The following is a 21,128-nucleotide window of genomic DNA, read 5'->3' as shown; positions in this document are numbered from 1 at the left end:
TTCACAGCTCAAGAAAGCTGGTATACTTTCAAACGTTTCTCTGGAGCTAGTCTGGCATTCTACATCACTGGTGAATGCAAAGAATATTTTACTTTTTTTGAAGATACATATTGGCACTTATATAAATGATTAACTTCAACTTAATAAAGCAGAAAGGAGAAGTTTCTCTGAGACCCAACTGGCACCAACTAAAAAGTATATGGAAAAGAAGAACTGATGAAGATTAAAAGAAAAAGAACAATCTCTTTTCGCTATATTCTCTTCAGTATGTTCAAGTATTGATATGTCATACTAGGAAAGGAGAAAGTAGCATAACACTGATCGCAGGCTTTACATACCTTGATTTTTGACTCATTTAAATATAAGTGGTTGAACTAAAACGTATTTTGAGAATACAACATCAATTTTATTATTTCCTGTGATGGAGGACCTCAACAATCTTGGTTAAATTGTACCAATTACTAAATACCATTATCGATAAACTTACTAAATGTCTCACCAGTTTGTTTGGTTGTTTTATTATTTCTTTCAAATGCCAACTCTTAGACCTTGTTAAAGCTGCTATACTGAAGAAACACTTATCATGATTGTTCTGTTTCCGCTACAACCGACTTACAGCCTGTGGCCAACTGGCCTTTATCCTGCTCTCTCACAAGGTCATGCTTCGTGCTATGAAGCAATCAAGACTTGTTAGCAACCCATTTTTCCCCGTTTTTAGCACTCCGACGATAATGAGCCAACCCGTAAGGCTTTATCAGTGGCTGTTCAGTGTTCAAAACAGGCACATTCCCGATGGCAATTCAGGTTTTCCTATGTAGTTTCTCCTTTCAACTCATTTGACTAATAGCTTTGGAAACTGTTTCTTTGAAAGTTTAAACCCTGACAACTCAGCGGCCTCCTCAGGCTGCAATGCAGTCCCTAGAGGACTGGCAGAGAACCACGGCATAGTTTGGGGTGGGAGGGACCTTAAAGATCACCCAGTCCCAACTGCCCTGCCTTGAGCAGGGACACCTCCTATACAGCAGGTCGGTCAGAGCCCCACCCAGCCTGGCCTTGAGCACTGCCAGGGATGGTGCATCCTGAGCCTCTCTGGGCAACCCATCCCAGTGCCTCGCCACCCCACCGTGCGTGGAAGATGGAAGGCGCGTGTGTCGCTCCCAGGGACTCTTCCCCAGCTGCTGGGGAGACGCGGGAGGCAGGGAACACCCCACTGCCGAGTGCGGTTCGGCTGCCGTGGGAGCGGCCGGCCGGGAGGGAGCGGGAACAAAAGGAGGAGGGGAAAAGGTGGGAAAGAAAGGGAGCCACGTGACTGGCGCGGGCGAACCGGAAGGGCACGGCGCGTGCGGGAGTGACGTGGCGGCGGCGGAAGTGCGTGTTGTGTGTGTGTGAGTGTGTTTTGGTCGGGGCAGAGGCGGCGGCGGAAGTCGGCGGCGGGGCTGGGTGAGGCACGGCTGCGCCCCCGCCCCTCGCCCCCACCGAGGAGCCGCCTCCCCTCCTACCCCTCCTCCGCCCACCCTGCCCCGGCGCGCCCGCCAGCCCCGACCGACGCACGCACCGACGGACGGACATCGCTGCGCCGCCGCCCCGGCTTCCCCCCCCGGCCAGGTGAGGAGGCGGTGGCGGCGCGGGGGGGCCCCGGCGGCAGCCAGACGCGCCTTGTCCGGGCTCTGCCGGCGGCCGCTCCCCCGGCGCTGCGGAGCGTCGTGCCGCGGTACGGGTGGCCGAGATGGGCAGCCCGGCGTGCGGGGAGGGGAGGGGAGGCTGCTCTTCCCGGCTCAAAATGGCGCCCCCGGTTTTCCCACTTCCCCTTATTCCTGTGCCTGGAAGGGAGCGCGGGGGAGGGGAGGTGGCGGCGGGGGCTGGAGGGGCTGGGCCCGGGAGAGCGGGGATCCTCCCCTGCGTGCGGGCGCTCCTGCGGAGAGGGATCGCTGTCCGGGGCCGGCCGCGAGGGCTGCGCCCCTCGAATTGCCCGTGAGACGTGGAAGGGGAGGTTGGGTGCTGGGTCCCTCGCTTTCCCTTTCGCTTGAGTCTGGAAGAAGGACGGTGAACTGGGTGGGAAGTAAAATGCTCCCGACAACGCGTCGCCATCCGGGGGTTCGCGACAGGCCTAGTGTGCTGGATATCTTCTGCATCGCACTGAATTGGAGCTAGACACAAAGCTAGGGTAGGGTGGAGGAGCGAACCTAAGCTTTTTATGTTTTAGAGGAGGGCTGAATTGCATAAGAACTATTCGAATGTTCCAAAAGGGCCATGAAAGGCTGATCTCTCGGCATTTTTAATGTTTTTTTTTTCTACATTACACTGCTTTCAGAGCTTGAGCATGGAAGGAAGAGGCTAAACAGCCAATAAAGCAGCTGAAATTAATCGGTTTCTTTCATGTAACATTCAGGCAAAGTAAAAACTATGGCATTTTAAATTTTTTCCAGTTTTATAGTGACTCCTTAGAGTTACAATCAGGCTTACTTACATATTGCATGCAGGTATTGTTCTTCCATAATGAGAAATGTCAGGAAAAGGTAGATGTTGGCTGAAATGAGGTGGCTAGAGACAATGGTATTATAGTCATCACTTACATTTCCTGTATGATAAACCAGTTTATCTGAAAGCAATTGGTACCATTCATCATTTGAATGAGCTTATGAGGTGGCTATTACCTTTAATTGTAGGGCTATGATTTTTTTGCAGCAACTGTGTTGATTCACTTGTTTAACTTAGTCTCATTATGTTTCAATATAAACTGGCTTACATGTGACAAGCATTTTGCTAGCTGTCACTGTCTTGAACACTGCAGTACGGTGTCACACTAATTCTGCTGAACCTGGAAGGAATAACAGAAAATTTGGTTAGTAGGAGTGGCTAATATATAAGGCTTTGTAGTTACTGTTTTTTGAAACATTCAAGAAAGTCCAGTATAAAGAAATTTGAAGTAGATAGATAATAGTTGTAGCCTCAGCATTGTATGCTTTGTGTCTGTTAATGCAGTGTACAAAAGTTTATTAGTAAGAAACAGTGTTGTTTGCTGTGAGATACAAAAGTGGTGGAATGTTCCAGTTTTAAATTTATCGAGAATTTTTTTGTGTGGCTTTTGTATTTGATAATGCACTTAATCACATTAATTGTAGGAACAGTGCTCACTGTCTTAATCTCTTCAGTAGGCTGGCTTTTGTCACTAGTGTTACTTTGATACTTCTGTATTAGCTGTGTTGTAGTTGAAAATAGGCCAGTGCTTATGCTTACATGACTGAATTATGCCATTAAATTGAGAGTTTGTATTGGCTGGGGCTATTGCTATGTTATGCACAGACTCAAGCATAATAAGGTTTGTGTTTGATCTGTTAAAATACTTAAGACTCTTTCATAAATAAAACTCAAGACTGTCCAACAGCATACAAATGTCTCTTCTGGAGTGAGGAGAATACCCAGGATCCAGTAAATTAGTTTGTGGGATTACCAGGAGTACAATATGCTCTGGGCTTTGTGTTCTGGCATTTCAGCATGCACCTGCTCTGTAATGGTGGGGATATTCAGAAAAGTGAAAATTCCTACTTAGCAGAGTGACCTCAGTATTTGTACTGCCCAAGACTGCAAAATGGAGTTTTTGTGTTAAACTCTATAAATAAAGTAAGAAAATCTCCCTCATTCACATCCATGTGAAGCCATACATCTCAGAAGATGTTTATAGTAGTTTCTTTAGCAGATTTTTATATTAGCAGATCACTTCCACTACTCCCATATGTATCAGTTTAAGAGCTTGTTTCAAGTCAAGCAGTTGTGTCCTTGCTTTTGTGTAGGTGAATTGAAAATGTCTTACCCAGGTTTTCTTTCTTTACATACCAACCATATTGATTACATTGCATATAAAATTTGAAGGGAAGCTATATTAGTGGATTTTTTTTTCCAGGAAATTTTCACCAGACCTGAATTCACAGTATGTGTGTAGGGTACTGAGTGTACTATTCCTCCCAGGTTCTCCAGGTTTGTATTTTACTGATGAATTAAGAAACGGTAGAATTAATGTGACCTGGGACTGGATTGTGCACGGGGGACTGTAGTATTGAAACATACTTCTAAATCTTTGAGGCACTTTGCTCAGTTCACAGATGTGAAAAGAGCAGGCCAAAACCATTCTGTAGTGGCTGTGTCAAACTGCAGTACTGCTTCTGTTTAGATAGCAGGTACTTCCCTTGCTTTTTGTGTAAGTTATGCTACCATGTTGTATTTAACTACAGAGTTTTGGTGTCATCTGAAACTTCAAAAGATGATTTCCATATACCCTTACAGAAGGTATTAGTGACTTTTTTAGTATGTCACAATCATCTGGATGTGCTTATCAGGTTTCAGTCTTGCATTTTCTTTTATCCTGGGCTGTTGAAAAGTGGGTGGTATGACTAGTAGGTTTCATTATTAATTTATTACATGCATTGATGTGACTGTTGGATGGATGAAGTTTGCAATATGTTTCTTAGATGGCCTTCCTGTCGGGCACTGTGGCCTGCTATCAGCTTCAGAGCTGGTTATTTTTGTACATGGTATCTGACTGTCTAGAATGATTTCAGGGGAGGGATGCTGTAAGAATGTAAACTTTGAAGTTCCCTGATAACTACAGCTTCTGTAGCTTAGGCATCTATAAAAATCAAACTAGATATTTTTCTTGACAACCGGTGTCAGCTTTGTGTTCTGAAGTAGTTTAGCAAGGGGTAGTAATTACTGTTTTGTGAGTGGTAAGAATCTGAATAACTACAAGCTGTAAATGCTCAGGTGAAACTGGTAAATATTATGTGAGTTAAATGTTTTTTTTCTCATAGCTCCTTTTGCTCTCAGTATGGGAAACAACAAGCAAAGAAGCAGTCATAGGGAGTAACCTGTGCAGTGGCTTGATTTCTTCACTGTGTGTCATCTAGAAGTCAGTTGCTCCCAGAAGTACTAAGTCACACAGTCATTGGATGTTGTCCTTATGTTTTTATGAATGCTGCAGAGTCTGGAAAAACATGGGATGTATTAAGATTAAAGGGTTTTAAATTATTTCATGGTTGTCCAAACACACTGGAATGCTACAGCAAATGGAGTTTTTTTCATTTTAGAACAGAAAAAAACTTAATTGTCTTCATTACTTTTCCGAGGGAGAAGATAAACAAATGGCTAACAGTATTCTGAACCACCTATATTTTGGTTATGCCTTGCTGCATTCTCTATTGTAGTACAATTAAGGAGAGATTAACTGCTGTCACTGAGCCGTTTTTATCCAAATCACTCCACAATTTCTGAAGCATATTTCCACAGCATGGAGGGGGGAAGAGTGTTGCCTGAGAACCAACACACTGGTAGTGCAAAATTGTTATTCTGTGGTAAGGATGAAAGGTCTGGTATTTTTAAAATAACTGGATCCATTCCTGTATTGTGAAATACTTCACCAAAATTAGTTTAATGAATAGGAATCTTAGTATAAAATTAATGTGATACTTAATAAGAATAGTAGTAGGACTTGCTGTGGCTTTTTTGCTTCATTCTTTCACTGTGGAGCACTTTCACATGTTTCTAAGAATGTGTAGCTAAAATGTGATACTTGATAGATCATGTTGTACAACTTAAATTTAAAAAAATATATATTTTTGATTGAAGTGTGATGTGATAGTCAAATGGAACACAAACTCAGGACAGAATGCAAAATCTTTATATCCTGCCTCAAAGAACATAAATTATTTTGAGAGATATGAGAAAAGGAGGAACATGAACAAATAGAAGTGTCACTAAGATGCTGAAAATATTTTTTAAGACGTGTATTCTGTTTGCAGTGAGAAATGAAATATCTATTTTTCAGCTGTTCCATTATTCAGTAAATGATGCTATGATTTTTTCTTATTTATTCTATGAATATTAGTTTGTAAGGGAGTATCTTACTGAAGGGTAGGGTTCTGCTGGGCTCCTGAAGCACTTTCCAGGACAGAAGGTTCTTCAGGATTTGGGTTGAGGGAAAGGGAGAGTTAGAAAGAAGAAGGAAGGCTTAGCATTTGAGCTAGGCCTGTAGCAAATTGCAATGCTGAAGTGCCTGGTCTGTGTGCTAAGGGGTTTGAGATAGGAAGATGGCTAAAGACTCCTGCTTGGTTTAAAATGTAGTTGCTTTATCACAAGGAATAAAGAACAGGAAGTAGTTTGAAACTATTATGTTTGCTTACTTTTTTGCAACATATGAATTACAGTAATTTTTTGCATTAGGGGTATGTACTCTAACCTAACTTGCATCATAGATGTTAGAAAAGCTGTATCCCCACAAAGTGGGCTCAATTCAAATAAATGATCAGCTGGAGTAGGACAAAGTTATGGGCTAGTTTTGAGAGGTCTTTTGTTTTGTATCTACTGTTATGTGTGTAAAAGCATAAATATTAGAGTCAGAAGTGATACCAGCAGAGTCTAAAAGCTTTCCTTTCCATATGGATAAGTATCATGGATGGGGTTTTTTGAGGCAGCTGGAAAGAAGAGTAGGCAGATTAAGCAATACACTGTTTGTACTTGTTCTTAACAAAGATCTCTGTTGTTAATATTGATTTAGGACACGTGTAAGTATTGGAAATAGAAATTTTTCATTGTATGGTAGTTCTCTGGTAGCTTGTGAAAAGTGGCCTGGAATTCTTACTCCTCAATTGGTTTTCATATGGAAGGCTTCACTTTTGCTTCTCAGTACAGTTATTATTTAGAGAGGGTATCTGTACTTTTATTTAAGGAAACTGTGTTTAATAGATGGGATAAAAGTGAATTGATGAATTACACTTGGGAAGAAGTTACTGGGGTGTTTGAGTTTTCCCAATTTGCTCAGTTTTTTATCATCTTTGAATAGTGCTGACTTTGGAATGTTGGTTAGCAATAGCATAATTATGAAAAGTTATTGCTTCTTGTCGTTTGTTATTTTACTGACAATTTGAAATCTGAATCTGTTGTGTTATACATCAGTCTTGATTTGTTAAGAAATAACAGGAGACTGAGATGTTGCAAGAAGAAGCATAATAGGATTTTAATGTGCTAATTTGAAGCTTTAATGGGAAGACTAGGTGTTGAAGAAGATAAGTTCTTGTTCAGCTATCATAAATTCTGGCTATAGTTGACAACTTAACAATGATAGTACCTATAGTCTGAACTGTTGACTTTGGTAAATTCTAGGTCAAGTTACATATAATATATTGCATTAGTGAATGAGACTTTTCTTACTTGGTTTGTAAATCTAATGCACCCACTGTCTTTTCACAAAATAGGTTGTTACTGGCAGAAGAACCAGGATTCAGATCTCAGTGGAACTTGCTTTCAAAAGCTGTTGAAACAAAGGACTGCTTTCTAATTTGGACATGGCTAATCGAGGAGCAACAAGGCCCAACGGGCCAAATGCTGGAAATAAAATTTGCCAATTCAAACTAGTACTTTTAGGAGAGTCTGCAGTTGGCAAATCAAGTTTGGTGCTTCGTTTTGTAAAAGGACAGTTTCATGAATTTCAAGAAAGTACGATTGGAGGTGAGAAAATTACCCTGTTAATCTGTTTTATGTTTTTATATTGCCCTTGCCCTTGAAAACCTTTAATGGCAATTCTAGAGGAGGTCATTGACATCAAGGATCAAATCTGAGCCCTGTGTCAGTAATTGAGAACTATAACTTTGAGTTAAATGTAAACATCCTTTTCAAGTGGAGGTAGTAAATGTGTTCTTGAAAGGCATAGTTTTCAAACCTGGGCTTAATGTTACATTTTGTTTGTAAGTGGGTGTGTGGCTTTTTTAATTGTGCTGTATGCATGAAATAAATGCCTAGTAAGAACTATGAGCTTAGTTTCTATGAAAAAAAAAAAAAAGCATCTTCCAGAAAGCTTGTGTTTGTCACTTATACTTGCTGACTTTCATTTTGATTTTGGAGAACTTGCTACATTTCTGGATATATTCCTGTGTTAGTAACCACAGAATTTATTGCGTTATTTTTCCACTTTGTGACTTCAAACAAAACAGGTGCTGGCTACCAGAATTTAAAAAAAAATCTGTTTAAACAGATTTTATCATACTCTTCCCCTTGGCAGATTTCTTAAGTTATATTGTATTTTGGAGTTGTTTGTTCTTTGAGCTGTATTCCTCTTTGGATAAATTTAAACATATCCTACAACTACCTAACAGCATACAGACTTTACAAAGTATGGATTTTATGAATTGATAAATACTCTCCAGTAGTAGCTATTGCAGCTTGCATGAGTCAGCCTGTTCCATTGTAATATTTCTGTGAAGGCCTTTCAGTGGTCTGTATGTGTCTTCACACACCAACAGTTGTTGAAATGTATAAATTCTGCAAAGCTTACAAAAATAAACACAAGCTGAATTTTGTTGCATTCTTCTTTTGCCCTATTTTTAACTGTTACATGTATTTATTTTTTTCTATCTGTCAGCATAGAGAACCACATATTTTCTACTTTAGTAGTCTTACTAATGCACATTTTTGGCTTTGTGGGTTTTATCATGGCTTGAGGATAAGTGTTGGGATGAAAGTTTCTGTATACTCTGATAAACAGCTGTGTGGTAATGCAGAGAGCATTCTCAAAGATGTGTTGTGAATTACCTTTCCAATATCAACAAGGTTTTTAGTTTAAAAAAACTATTAAAATTAAGTGAAATTTATTATCCCATTGCAGTGATCCCAAATTCATTTAACCTCTGTTTAGTTTTTGATTGTTTAGATTTTGAACAGCATAAGGGGGTTTTGGTTATCTCAATCACTAAAACAAAGGTTAAAGAGTCCAAGTTCAGATATATAAGGTTTAGTGTAATCTGTATTAACTTGTGCCTCTTCTGTATCAAATAGAAACAAGGAAATGCTATATAATACAGCTGACACCTATTACATTGAGCAATGTTGAGATTCAGACAAGTTTTATATAGAGAAAGCTGTCTAACTGTGTGGCTTGTAGTTGCCTAAGGCATTATTTTCTTTGTATACAGAAGGCCTTTTAACAAAGAGAGGCTTATGTGCATTGTGAATCTGGATAAAAACATCTGAAAGGGAGTGCATTTAAAGGCAGACATGTTGGATGGTGGTGGTGTGGTTTTGCCACTTCGGACTAGTGTAGCAAGACCTATTAGTTGCTTAAGACAAAAGTATGGCTGTTAAAGATGATAGACTTTCAGATAATTAATAGATTATTGTCAATTTACTATGGCCTTGGCAAGGTTGAAGAAAGTTATCTTTTTTGCAGAAAAGTGGTTGAAATGTTACTTTTGACAAAAACAATTCTCTTCTGTTAAGAGCATAATGTATGTGCTTTCTTAACACTTTGTCTCTGTCTTGGAGAAATATAATATTGAGCTGGTTCTGGGGAAGAATCCCTTAGTTTAGTGCAGGATGTATGGTGTTTTTCTACTCTGTTTTGGTTCTGGGCTGCTTAGGGAGCTGCCGGGTGGAGCCTGTTCTACCAGTGTTCAAATATGTAGCATTTAGAGGGATTTATGTTGATTTAACACTGGAACATCAAAGCTTTTACCTTCTCCAGCCTGCCTACTCATCTGTGATGGATGCTAATACCCCTGAAGCAGGAGCACCTGACCACTTAAGGAGTCAGCTTCTGGTCAGGGTTTAACCTCAGCCAGCAGCTAAGTCTCCTGCAGCTGCTGCTCACAGCTGAGACAGGGACACTTCTGTATGCTAGTTACAATGTCCTTTGCAGAGCAAGATTGGCTTCATTTTGTTTCTGTAATGAGTTGAGTTGAAGGTTGCAGCACTGTTGGAGTGATTCATAGGCTGTGATGTCTCAGAGTACATAGGACAGGATGAAATCCCAGGTATGCAAGCGTTATGGGTCAGTGTCTCTTCAGACGTTTGATTTAAATTGGCCGCAATCCGTCAGCGTGCCTAGTGATCAGAGATCCTGCTTCAGCTGGGCAGTGGGCTTTCCTTAGCTTTCAATATTCGTTTCTGTGCTGCTTGGGCACTCACCTCCATGTTTCTGATTGTACCTTAATCTGAATCAAAAAGTTTTCCTAGGAGTAACTATTTGAAGACTTGGAATGAGTTCCTTAGTATTTTCTGTAACTGGAAAACCATTATTTATGATAATGTGTTCAGCATAATATCTGCAAGTTTCCCTAAAACTGCAGGGTGTTGAAATTTTGCTGAAATTAATTATTGAGATCACTTGCAAGGTCAAAAATGTAGCTGTTTTGAGAACAAGAACTTATAAGAAGAGCTTCTTTCTTGCAGACCTGTTAGCTAAGATGAAGTTGTTAGGAGCTGAAAATCAAGATGCTATTCGAGTAATATAAATGCATAGAAGTGAAAATACCTGAAATTTTGGATTATAGAATGATGAGATATTGTTACTGGTACTCTAATGCGCATCCTGCTTTAACAGATTGTATCTAGAAGGTTTAAGAGAAGGCTTATGGTTACTCAGATTCACTGTTATCTGAGTAAAAAGGGAATTCTTTACAATTTTTGCTTTCTTATGTCTAACTTGAGTAGAGTCTGGTTGTTTAAGTAACTCACCTATGTTGATCAGAGTTACAGATTGTCAGCTAATGCTTGCATCAAATCTGTTGTATTTTAATAGTAGGCTTGAATTGTTTTGCATCTCTGTGAACATAACTAGATATGAATATAGAGATATAAGCAAACTTCTGGTTTCAGCACCTCTGTCTCTTTTGTAGCTGCTTTTCTAACCCAGACTGTATGTCTGGATGATACAACGGTAAAATTTGAAATTTGGGATACAGCTGGGCAAGAGCGGTACCACAGTTTAGCACCCATGTACTACAGAGGAGCACAAGCAGCTATCGTGGTATACGACATTACAAACGAGGTAAGTTTGGATTAGGGATGCACAAGGGGGATTTGGAAGTTACTAGTCTTGCACTGATCTTTACTTCTCACTGACTTGTGTAAATCAATTAATCATTTTGTAGAATCATAGAGTGGTTTGGATGGGAAGAAGCCTTTAAAGTTCTTTAGTCCAACACTCCTGCCCTGGGCAGGGATGCCTTCTGCTGGATGAGCTTGCTCATTTCATGCTGCACTGTGTATGGTCAATTTGTGTCTCTAAACTTTTCTGTCTAAAAGACTATTTCTCGAGTTGGGGTTTTTGGTTTTGTCTTTTTTTATTTTATATTAAAAAGAGAGAGAGAAAAATCCTCGTGTAGACATGTTTCTAACTCACCCTTAAATCAGTTCACAGGGTTCGAGCTGTTACTCTCATCACATTGCACTTTTATTTCTGATAGTGAAGACATTATTGTAGTATTGCATTTTTGCAAATTTTGATTTAAGGATTAGAAAGGTAGCACAAGCTATTGAGACCAAAACCTAAGGTTATTAGATTTATTTTTATTTGAACTTAGATCAGATAAGCTTCACTTGTTCCTGATAAAATGAAACTTAAACCCCAGAACTCTCAAAAAACCCTAGAAATCATGCGCCATAATGAGCAGTCCTCAGTAATTAAGTAATTTTGAGGCCTTTTCAATATAGCTGTTCATATACTTGAATCTTCCAGAGAAACTGAAATTCCTGTTTTCTCACTTAACCACTTCTTTCCTTACTCTCTCTACACAAAGATCATTCTACCTACTTACTTCAGAATTATCCCAGCTAAGCACAGTTGAGAGCTAAGGTAGGGATGTTTCATTTTAAAAGCTCAGCTAGCAATTTGGAGTATGCCTTTGGACTAAGGTAGCAGCCTTGCATTGGTTTCCGTGCTTAAAGTGTAAATAACAGAGATGGGGATAAAAGGTGAACACAAAAGGATGATAAAACTCAGTTGCATCATTTTGCAATCATTAACAGGAGTCCTTTGCCAGAGCGAAAAATTGGGTCAAAGAACTTCAGCGACAAGCAAGTCCTAACATTGTAATAGCTTTAGCAGGAAACAAAGCTGATCTAGCTAACAAAAGAGCTGTGGATTTCCAGGTACGTACATAATTTTTGTTAATAGAAATTGTATTTTTGAATAGATAGTAAATAAACCTGGGAGGAGCTTCTATGCATAGCCTAGCTAGTTATTATGGAGGTCGTGCTGTTAAGTATAAATGTCAACTGAGACTAATTAAATTATACGTGTTACCAAAAAACCTATTTCTGTACAAGTAATATGGAGGAATAGACTTTTTGAAGTAATTAATTTTCCTTTGAGGAATAATTAATTTATTTGTGTAACTTCAAGGCTAATTGAATATCTGTTCTTTGATATGACCTTTTTCTGTCTTCTACCCAAAATTACCAGTAACTAGAGGTTCAGTGGATGAGATAGCAGTAACTTAGTGCAAGCTGTTCTGTCTGGCTTGTCAGCCAGAGAATTTTGATTATCGTATGATACAAAGCTGCTTGATGTGCTTAACTTGCTTAGGCTGTACTGTTGAAGCAGTGTTCAAATTTTAATTGAGCTTTTCATGGCATTTCTTCGGGTTTAGTGATTGTCTGTGCTCTCACTGGTGTATTTTATCTTCTAGAAAGTTTAATCATGTCATCAGAAAATAGCCTTTAAACTGGATTACACTAACTGCAGGTGGTTTTGGTCCATTCATGATTGACTGAATCTGAATTAGGATAGTATTTATTAGTCAGTAATTTACAGTTTTTGATCTGTGTTTGGGGTCACTGTGAGATACAGCTGCATATAGTAATGAATCCTTTTGTAACTGTAGAGAGTTGAATTACAAGGTTAGCCCTGGTTTAGGCATTTTTCTGCCAGTTTTCTAATTTTGTACTTGAGTGAGAATTGACAGGAAGCTTTGGTGTTTTATGAAAAATTCGGTATTCAACAAAAATTTCATACATGACAGCTGTCAATAGTGTAATCACATTTAACTACCAAAATAGACCTACCTGTACTATTTTTTTAACTATGACAGTCTTAATGTTTTTCAGATGTTAGGGGGTTTGCTACAGTGGATTTATGGCTCCTTGTGGGCTTGACAGGCCTTTCTCATTGCAAATCACTTATTAGATTTCTAGGTATTTGTTAATGTGTTGCTTCAGATACAAAGATCTTAGCGGGTGTCACTTAATTATAGAGCACTGTAGATTATTCTTATCATCATAGGTGTTCTGTAGTTCAGCTTTTTGCAGATTTCTTATTGAATGCAAAGGCAGTTACATAATCATAAGAAGCTGGAGATTCTCAGCTGAATTGACTAATAAGAAGTGGCAAAAATAGGTTCTTATGAGCAGTGGTGTATCAGATTAAAATTCATACTGAAAAGGGAGGTAACATGGCAGAATACTGAATACTGCTTATTTGCTGTTACTGTGAATTTGTATCAGGGTAATAAAACTGTTCTGATCCATCTGCCTCAATGGTTGAAAGATTCAAGATAGTTCAAAAGACTGCCTTTTTCCAGGGTAATAATGGACTTGCTGACATTTGATGACACTTTCTGAAGCTTATTTGTACTTGGTATCAGAGCTAATATTCTGCACTGGTGTTGTCACTTTCATAAATATTTCCATTTATTATTTAGTTTTGCCTGAGATTTTTCCACCTGGATATATTTAAGTAGGGATCTTTAAAACTTCTAATTGTTTAACTGATTGGTAGAATTGTAACTTCTCCTGGTGTATAACATTGTTAGATGAGTGTTTTCACAAACTATGTGTCTTTCAAAATGCTGTAGAGATTGCTGCTTCATAGCAATTAAAAGTAACAGTGTCTAATGATTGTATGAGGGTTTTTGGTTTTTTTTTAAGGAAGTAATGTATTCTTATTTTAACTTTCAGGAAGCACAGGCTTATGCAGATGACAACAGCCTATTGTTCATGGAGACATCTGCCAAAACATCTATGAACGTAAATGAAATATTCATGGCAATTGGTGAGTTCATGAACAAACTGAGAACTTTGAAGGGAATGATTTTCATGAGATTCAGACCATGACAGTCTTCCTAACCTCTTTTTTTTGTGTAAATTGTTTCTGGTATTGAAGTGTCCTTAGGCACTTTCATTTGTTTAGTTTTGTTTAAGCAGCTATCTGAAGTCCAAAAGCTGTGCCAAAGATGGCAATGTGTTCATAAATTCAGTGTCCAAGTTATAAGTGAAAGACCCTGCATGTGAAAAGTAAATCTACTCATATACTTTTAACTTAACATAATCTTAGGTATTTCTGTAAAGATGCTTAAATGTAGTAGTAAGTATAAACCAAGAATTTTTGTGTGTTCTATTGATACACAAGATTGTGTTTAATTGTTAATAAACTTCTGAAAGTGGAGGAAAAATAATTCATTTTTAGGCTGGCCGCTAATCTATTTAGTAGTATCCTTAATTATAGCAGATACTTTGCTAGTGGCTAATAGTAATGTATAGCATCAAATAACCTCATTCAATCTGTTTTGCCTCTTGCACCTCTCTAACACACTTTTTGTTAAAAATCATCATTGATGTTAAAATTAAATGCTTGTAAAAAGAAGTCTTAATCTTCTGCTTTCCGAGTCAGGGGGGCAGGAGGTAATTTGTGGTGTCCTTCAAACTTCCAGCAGACGCAAATTAAATTATCAGTATAGCAATACTATTTAACAAGTACTTGCTTCATATTAACTATAAGTACTTGAAGAAGGGGGATAGACACAAACACCTAACTGTATGACAGGAAAGTATTTTTTTCTCATAAATGTTCAACATAGGCCTGCATTTAATGATACAGAAATGCTCAACTGTACTGTAATTTCTAAATTATTGTGTTTAATGGTGCAGTTTGCTTCCTGTTTAAAAAGAAATCCCCAAAATCTGATTTTATTTTTTTTACATTTGATGTATCAACAATTGTTCTTGCCTCCGTATTTTAATGAAGCCTACAAAGTAAATTAGAGGGCAAAAAAAAAAGCCCAATTAGTAACTGTGTGTTTTGTTTGCAATGTTTTTTGGCCATGTGAGTATTTTACATCAGTGGAGTGAAATTCAGCTTTGTCAGTGCATCAGAACAAGATCTGTGCAGCAGTAGACTCTGAATGGAAATTTTTTTGAGGTTATAAATTCTGCATGTAATTTGGAATGGCCTGCAAAATGTGGATGCAATCCTCAGGACCAAATGTAAATATGATCTTAAAGCTAAGAGAAAATGAAAAATGGGAACGTTGAAAGAATTGCTGGGTGCAAGCTGCACCTGCTTGTAACTTGACTGCTTTTGCACTCATTCTGAACTTCCATTAAAGAAACCCAATGTTAGTGCAGTTCTAGAATCCAAAACATTGCTCTGAAGGCATTTTTCTGTTGGTGGTTGTCCTTTTGTACTGGCTCAGCAGCTTAGTACCACGTGGATTGTTGGGTTTTATCACAGAAATGTAGAACAGCCCAAGTTGGAGGGGCCCTCAGAGGATCCCTGTGGCCCACCCTTTTGACCTGCACCCTGAGGTTATCTGACACCACATGTTGATGTCTGCTCTGCAGTTTATTTGGCTGGGTTTCATTTTAGAAAAAGTTCTTCTAAAAAATGACAGAAGTAATTATTTTGGAGTGAAACCATTTCAGCCAAACTATAGAACAAGAGTGGTTGTTGGGCCCTGGTAAGATAGGCCCATGGAAGTGCTTTTGTGTAGAACTTAGCAACTTTCTGATGGAGAGAAATCTAGGAGAAGCTACTGTTCAGAAGGGTGACAGCTTTCACCCTTATTTTTTGGTTAAGATGGAGGAGGAATCTTGGAGCTTCAAGGGCAACAAAGAAATTACCAGTCAATTGACTTATAAGAACTGGAGAGAAGAGACAGCTTGAAAAAAATAAGAGTGGGTTGATCTGGTGCTGAGTGCCATTTTATATGTTGTCTGCAAACATTTATTCTGGCTGGATAACTGGGAACTGTTTGACCCATTTCTGTCTGTGTTTTGTACCTTTTCAATGTTTCTGTATCTTTTGCACTAACATCCTGATCTTGAAGCCTGTTCTGGGTGGGTGGATTCCTACAAGAGCTGTCATTTACTAGCACAGCACACCTGTGCAGATACATTGGTAACTTGAGCAGTGAAATGTATTTCACTCCTGGAAATCATAGATAAAGTGGCTAATCATTAAGGAGCTAAGTGTCTTCACTTCTTCTGTTACCAGTGCACTGAATCAAATCAGATTTTACAATGAGTATACTGATATGCCTATAATGTGTTGTTCTGTTTGCTCAGGTAATTTAATCTTGGTAAAATCTCAGGTTTAACTCCTACTTCCTGTTCACTTTCCAGCAAAAAAATTGCCCAAGAATGAACCACAGAGTGCAGGAGCCAGCTCTGCCAGAGGAAGAGGAGTAGACCTTACTGAACCCACACAACCACCCAAGAGTCAATGTTGTAGTAACTAAAAGATCAATTGCTTTAAACTGTTCTGAATATTCTTCTGCTTCCTAACTGTTAATAACCATGGAATTGGAGTGCTTAACCTGGTCCAGTACAGCTTCCAAACAGCGAAGAGACTTACGATAATACTCAAGTTCATGATAAAGAGTTTTATTTTGACCTAAAATTTTAACATGCATGTATCTACCACTGGCTGTAATGTTTCAGCAGTAGAGGAGAGATGGAAGCGGAATAAACTTCCTTCAGTTGAAAGGTTTTAAAAATCAGTTGTTATTATTAGGGGTGTAGAAGAACTACTTTCTGTGGACCTAATTGGCCAGTTCCTGTAGCCTCAATACTGATCACTGTTATAATAAATAGAATTGGGTCTTTTCATAATTCTCAATTGTGCTTTAAAACTTCCGTAGAAACAGGGTCTAAAAATTGCTTAAACTTATTTGCAGTATTGATGCAACCAGTTGTTTCTGCAGGTATCCACTGTTTAGTTATACATTCCATAGGTTAATAATTTTATTACAAATAATACTTGCATTAACAATTTTAAAATCCTATGCTTGCCAGAAAGTGGAGTTTTAGTTGGTACACTGTATGTAAATTATATCAACCCAGTTAGTTATCTTAATGAATTAGTGATGAATCAAGTCTAACTTCATTTCTAATCTGTGCAGAGGGTACAGACCAGTAAATTCAACTCTACAACTTAGGATATGGGGTTTTTTGTCCTCTACAAACTGTAAGAGCTCTTCAAGTAAAACCACAACAAACTCGGTGTCTGTGACTTCTTTCTTGTTTCTGATCATTGCTGGCCATTACAGTTTGTTTTTCCCCTAAGGAAAAAAAATAGTGCACTAATGATTATGTACATCCAACTTAATTTTAAATTTGGATATTAATGTACTGTAAATAGGTACTCTGCATTGTAGTCTACATTTGTTTAATACTTTCTGTAATATTTAAGAGTTGCTTAAAGGTATACAGAATGTACAGTTACTTAAAGCTAACTTTTTTCCTCTCTAATCAAAGGGGGTTCTGAGTTCTTCCTTTATGGCTAGAACAGTAATAAATGATGCTCCTGTATCTGTAACATAAGTACTGCTGTCTGTCAGTAATGAACTTCGCAACTTTGTTTTCCAAAGTACATTTTATTTTGATCAGTCCAGTATATTGCACTAATTCTTTTAGTTATTTTCATTATATGAAATCTACAAAGTGTGTCAGAAGAGATGAATTAGTCTATTTAAATGTTGAACTGATAGAAACTTACTTGTGCAGATTTTAAATTTGCAGTAATCTGGGTTTAGCAAGAAAAATGACAGTTCACCAGTGTTTAGTTTTATATTGAGGTGCTCAGGTTTGAATAAAGTGGTTTAAAAAAATTTTGATTACTGCTTCTTATTGAGAGTTTCAGAAGGCTTTATTGCATTTGTACAGTTCCAGATAAGATGTCTGATTCACTGTATGGGTCAGCATTTAAGATGCTTACAATAAATTCATGGCACAGCTAAATATAAACTTGTCCTATATATACACTTTGGCACTCCAGTCATCCTATGATAAATCTTTAAATATTGAGGTAATTTGGTATCTTATCACATCCATTTAGAAGTATGATCAAAATTGTAATATTGTCTCTTGAACGTGCAGCTAACGCAGCCTTTGCCATCTGTTCTCAAGGTGACTTATTGCATTGCAGTGTCTCTGAGCTGACTGTGTCCTTTCTGCAGCTTGTGATTTGCAATTGAGCAGGTACACTTTTTCAAACTGTAATGCATTTTTCAAACTGTGATGGTGGTTTAGAACCCAGTGGTGATACAGTCTCTAGCAGTTCTTGACCAACATCACCTGCGGTTTGTCACAAAATTATTTGGAGTCCATTTTTTTCTGCCAGCTGTGTATTTGAGTCAGAATTAGATGGTGTGGTTTTGTTTATTGTGGGGGCAATTTCATGGCTTTAGACCCTGATGCCAGCACATTCTCTTGCAGCTGTCATAGCTGTGACTTGGACCTGTTGCACAGTGTTGGTTTCTTCTTCCTCTGAAGTTTCACTGTGGATAAAAACTCTGATAAGATTTTCTATCCTCAAACTGAGTTCTTCAGAGTCACCTTATGTGCTAGAATTGGGAATAGTGTATCTCTATTCTTTGAATTTACTTCCTTGTTACTGAAAAGAGGCAGTTCTGGACTAGGTTGATTCTTGTGGTATATTTTGAAGTATGTACTTTATTGGAATAAAATAGCTGTATTCTATCTTGCAGATGTTTAATAATGTTTGAGTCAGTTAAGTTGTCTCCAGTGAGGGATACCAGATACCAACATGAAGTCCTGTTTTGTTGAACAGCGTTCGTGCATTCTCTAATAATGAGTGAATGTTGAGACTTGGTGCAAGTACTTCAGGTAATCCAAAACCCCTCAAAGCCTGTAAGAAGCCAAAATAAGAAACTGGCAAGTCACATTGATAGGGACAGATGCATTATGAGGTACAGGCATAACAGATGTTCTTTTCACTGGAGCTCTGTGATGTCCAAGAGCCCTTGTAGTTCTCAGGTATCCCTCTACTAATCTTGTTTATTAGTGCTGATATGTCCACCATCCTGAAGTGTTTTCTCTCACATTAGAAGTGCTCTTGAGAGACATTACTCCATTTTTATGTAACACTGCCCATACATCATCTGAAGTTAAAATAATATTTATAGCATACTGGGTTTTTTAAAGATACTGCTATTACAGTATCAAGCTTTTGTTAAGGACTGGAAAAAAACCTGAGATCATTGTTAATAATCTACTTCACAGGCAACAGTATGTCCATCATTGAATCCATTTCTGGTTTTACAGCAAAATTTTCTGTGGTTTTTCCCCTTCCATTCTTAGAAGACTGTTCTGGAATCTTAATCTCCTGACTGCAAATAAACTCTTATGAGGATCTCAGATAACATTTCATTCAGCTTGAAGTGCAGTCTAATATGAAAATATGTACTCTTGTTTAAAAACCAGTCAAGGTGCAACTTCCTCTATTTTTCTCAAATACTTTTGCTTTTTCCTACGAGTGTGTGCTTTCAAGGGTCTGAATGAACTCAGCAAGAAGTTTCAGCTTAGACTGTTTCTAGCAACCTACAATTTCTAGTGCTTGAAAGTAATTTGGACATGATGTAGGATTTACTGTTTACTTATGTGTTGCCTTAAATCTCTTACTTGGTTAAGGCACCCAAGGGAGCAAGAATTCTTAGTCATTGTGCGAAGTTGAGGACTAATTTCTTTGCTTTAGTAAGAAGAGGTATTTTCCCTGTCCCTCAGCATTTCTGAAATCTGAGAATTGAAAGTGTTAGAAATTGCAGCACTGCAGGGGACCGCTCATGTCAGAGTTGAACACAGAGCATAAAGGCAAGAGCTCTGAACTGAAGTGCTATATTGTTTGACATCCTCTGTGGCTGCCTGGGAGACCATTTCTTGTGAAAGGGGAGATGTTTGGTCTGCTCCCATGTGTTGGCATAAGGGTAAAAGTGATGCCAGGCAGAAGGAACTTGCTTGGGGTGTGGTGCCTTTCTGGATATGAAGTTAGCTGCAGTGTGTTCATTTATATTGTGTTTTTAAGATTGTCTGGCTAGACTGGAGCACAGACCTCTGAAAAGGAGTGTATGGGTAAACATTGCTTACACAGTAGTTGTGTTTCTTGGGTAGTACTGGCATCACTGGCTGTAGGAGGCAGCTAAGTGTAGTCTGTGAAGGCAGATTTCTTCTGCTTTAAATCAAAAAATGATTCAAAATACCAAGCTGAAAGGATAAATCTTTTTAATTAATTATAAATTGTAGATGCCTTAAGTTGTGCTCTGTATGTGTCCTTGTGCTTGCTTCTTCCCCCTCCTTCCTCTGATTTCCATGGAGAGCTAGAAGAATGTGTAAAATGTCCTTTGAATCCTTGGAGCAGGACCACCAACTGTAAGCCTAACTAAGGGCATAATGTAACCCGTGTGGAACAATTTGACTGCAAGAGAGAGTAAATTCTAGTCCCTTTTGGATGCAAGTCTCTCTTGTCTGCAAATCAGAGACAGAGCAAAAGAATCAAGAAAACTTAGCTGACCTATCAATATGGTACTAAATGAAGAAGGTGGCCTGTGTCACCATCTCCTGCTCCTTGTATTTGACCATCCTCTTTAGTTGCTTATCTGGAGCTGAAGGAGCATGTCTGTACTTCTGTAAGAACTCATTCCTTGGGGAAAAATGAAGGTTCATGTTGCATGAATTTTTTCCTTTGATGTGGTACATTTGGTGGAAAATTAATTGTCTTAGATTAAATGAATGTGTATTTAGCAGTGGTTCAGAAATGTGGATTTTAATCATAAAAGGTTTAAAGTCCGTCTGATGGACTTGAACCTTGACTTGTTAGCAGAGCTTGAATTTATGGTATCCTTAATTGCAGCCAGCATGAAACCCTCCCTGTAAGGAATGGATGGAGGCAGGTAACAAGACCCAGAAGCAATTAGGTAGAGAATTCACCTAGCCTCAGTTCTTGCCTTCATCAATCTCTTTGGAATAAAATGTGTTTCTGTACCAGTAAGGTGGAAACAAACGCCTCTAAAAACATTGCAGCCTTTTTTGTGAGTTAGTGCTGTATTCCAGAAAAAATGTGACTGCATTTCCTGAAAGAATAGCCAGGCTAATGCTAAACTACCTGTTTTGACACCTGTACCAGTACAGGTCACAGAGGTGCAGGAAGCTTATTTGAGGTGAAGTACAGCTGTAGCAGCAAACACTGAAGAATGGAGGTGGTGAGATACACCACAGTTACCTAGTCCTTGTTCAGTGTCAGTGCATGGTAAAGTTGTTTTACAGTGTTTCTCAGGCTGGCAGATAAGTGCAAG

At 38.5% G+C, this 21,128-nt stretch overlaps 1 protein-coding gene and 1 pseudogene across 4 annotated transcripts; one reads left to right on the top strand and one right to left on the bottom strand.

Moving 5' to 3' along the window:
* The first annotated feature begins 1,296 nt into the window (after window positions 1-1,296).
* RAB5A (RAB5A, member RAS oncogene family) lies at window positions 1,297-18,526 on the top strand. Of its 4 annotated transcripts, none has more exons than XM_056483542.1 (6): window positions 1,297-1,605; window positions 7,245-7,497; window positions 10,659-10,810; window positions 11,791-11,913; window positions 13,720-13,813; window positions 16,162-18,526. In XM_056483542.1, exons 2-6 carry the CDS (start codon window positions 7,335-7,337, stop codon window positions 16,275-16,277), a joined length of 648 nt encoding a protein of 215 aa, XP_056339517.1. In that variant the 5' UTR covers window positions 1,297-1,605; window positions 7,245-7,334; the 3' UTR covers window positions 16,278-18,526. The 4 variants fall into 4 exon arrangements, with proteins under 4 accessions (XP_056339517.1, XP_056339515.1, XP_056339518.1 ...); XM_056483540.1 differs by having other exon boundaries at window positions 1,372-1,711; XM_056483543.1 differs by lacking the exon at window positions 1,297-1,605 and adding an exon at window positions 1,877-2,164.
* On the bottom strand, window positions 18,352-20,971 carry LOC130249110 (protein phosphatase 2C-like domain-containing protein 1; annotated as a pseudogene).
* Between the last annotated feature and the right edge of the window lie 157 nt (window positions 20,972-21,128).

The sequence above is a fragment of the Oenanthe melanoleuca genome, chromosome 2 (genome assembly GCF_029582105.1).
Source record: "Oenanthe melanoleuca isolate GR-GAL-2019-014 chromosome 2, OMel1.0, whole genome shotgun sequence".
Lineage (NCBI taxonomy): Eukaryota > Metazoa > Chordata > Aves > Passeriformes > Muscicapidae > Oenanthe > Oenanthe melanoleuca.
Note: the sequence above shows the minus strand (reverse complement) of the source record. Positions and strands in the feature narration are given on the sequence as shown.

Coding starts and splice junctions, on each gene's coding strand:
- RAB5A (XM_056483542.1), top strand. CDS start 7,335: ATGGCTAATCGAGGAGCAACAAGGCCCAACGGGCCAAATGCTGGAAAT. Junction 7,498..10,658: donor TCAAGAAAGTACGATTGGAG/GTGAGAAAATTA, acceptor TCTCTTTTGTAG/CTGCTTTTCTAACCCAGACT. Junction 11,914..13,719: donor AAAGAGCTGTGGATTTCCAG/GTACGTACATAA, acceptor TTTAACTTTCAG/GAAGCACAGGCTTATGCAGA.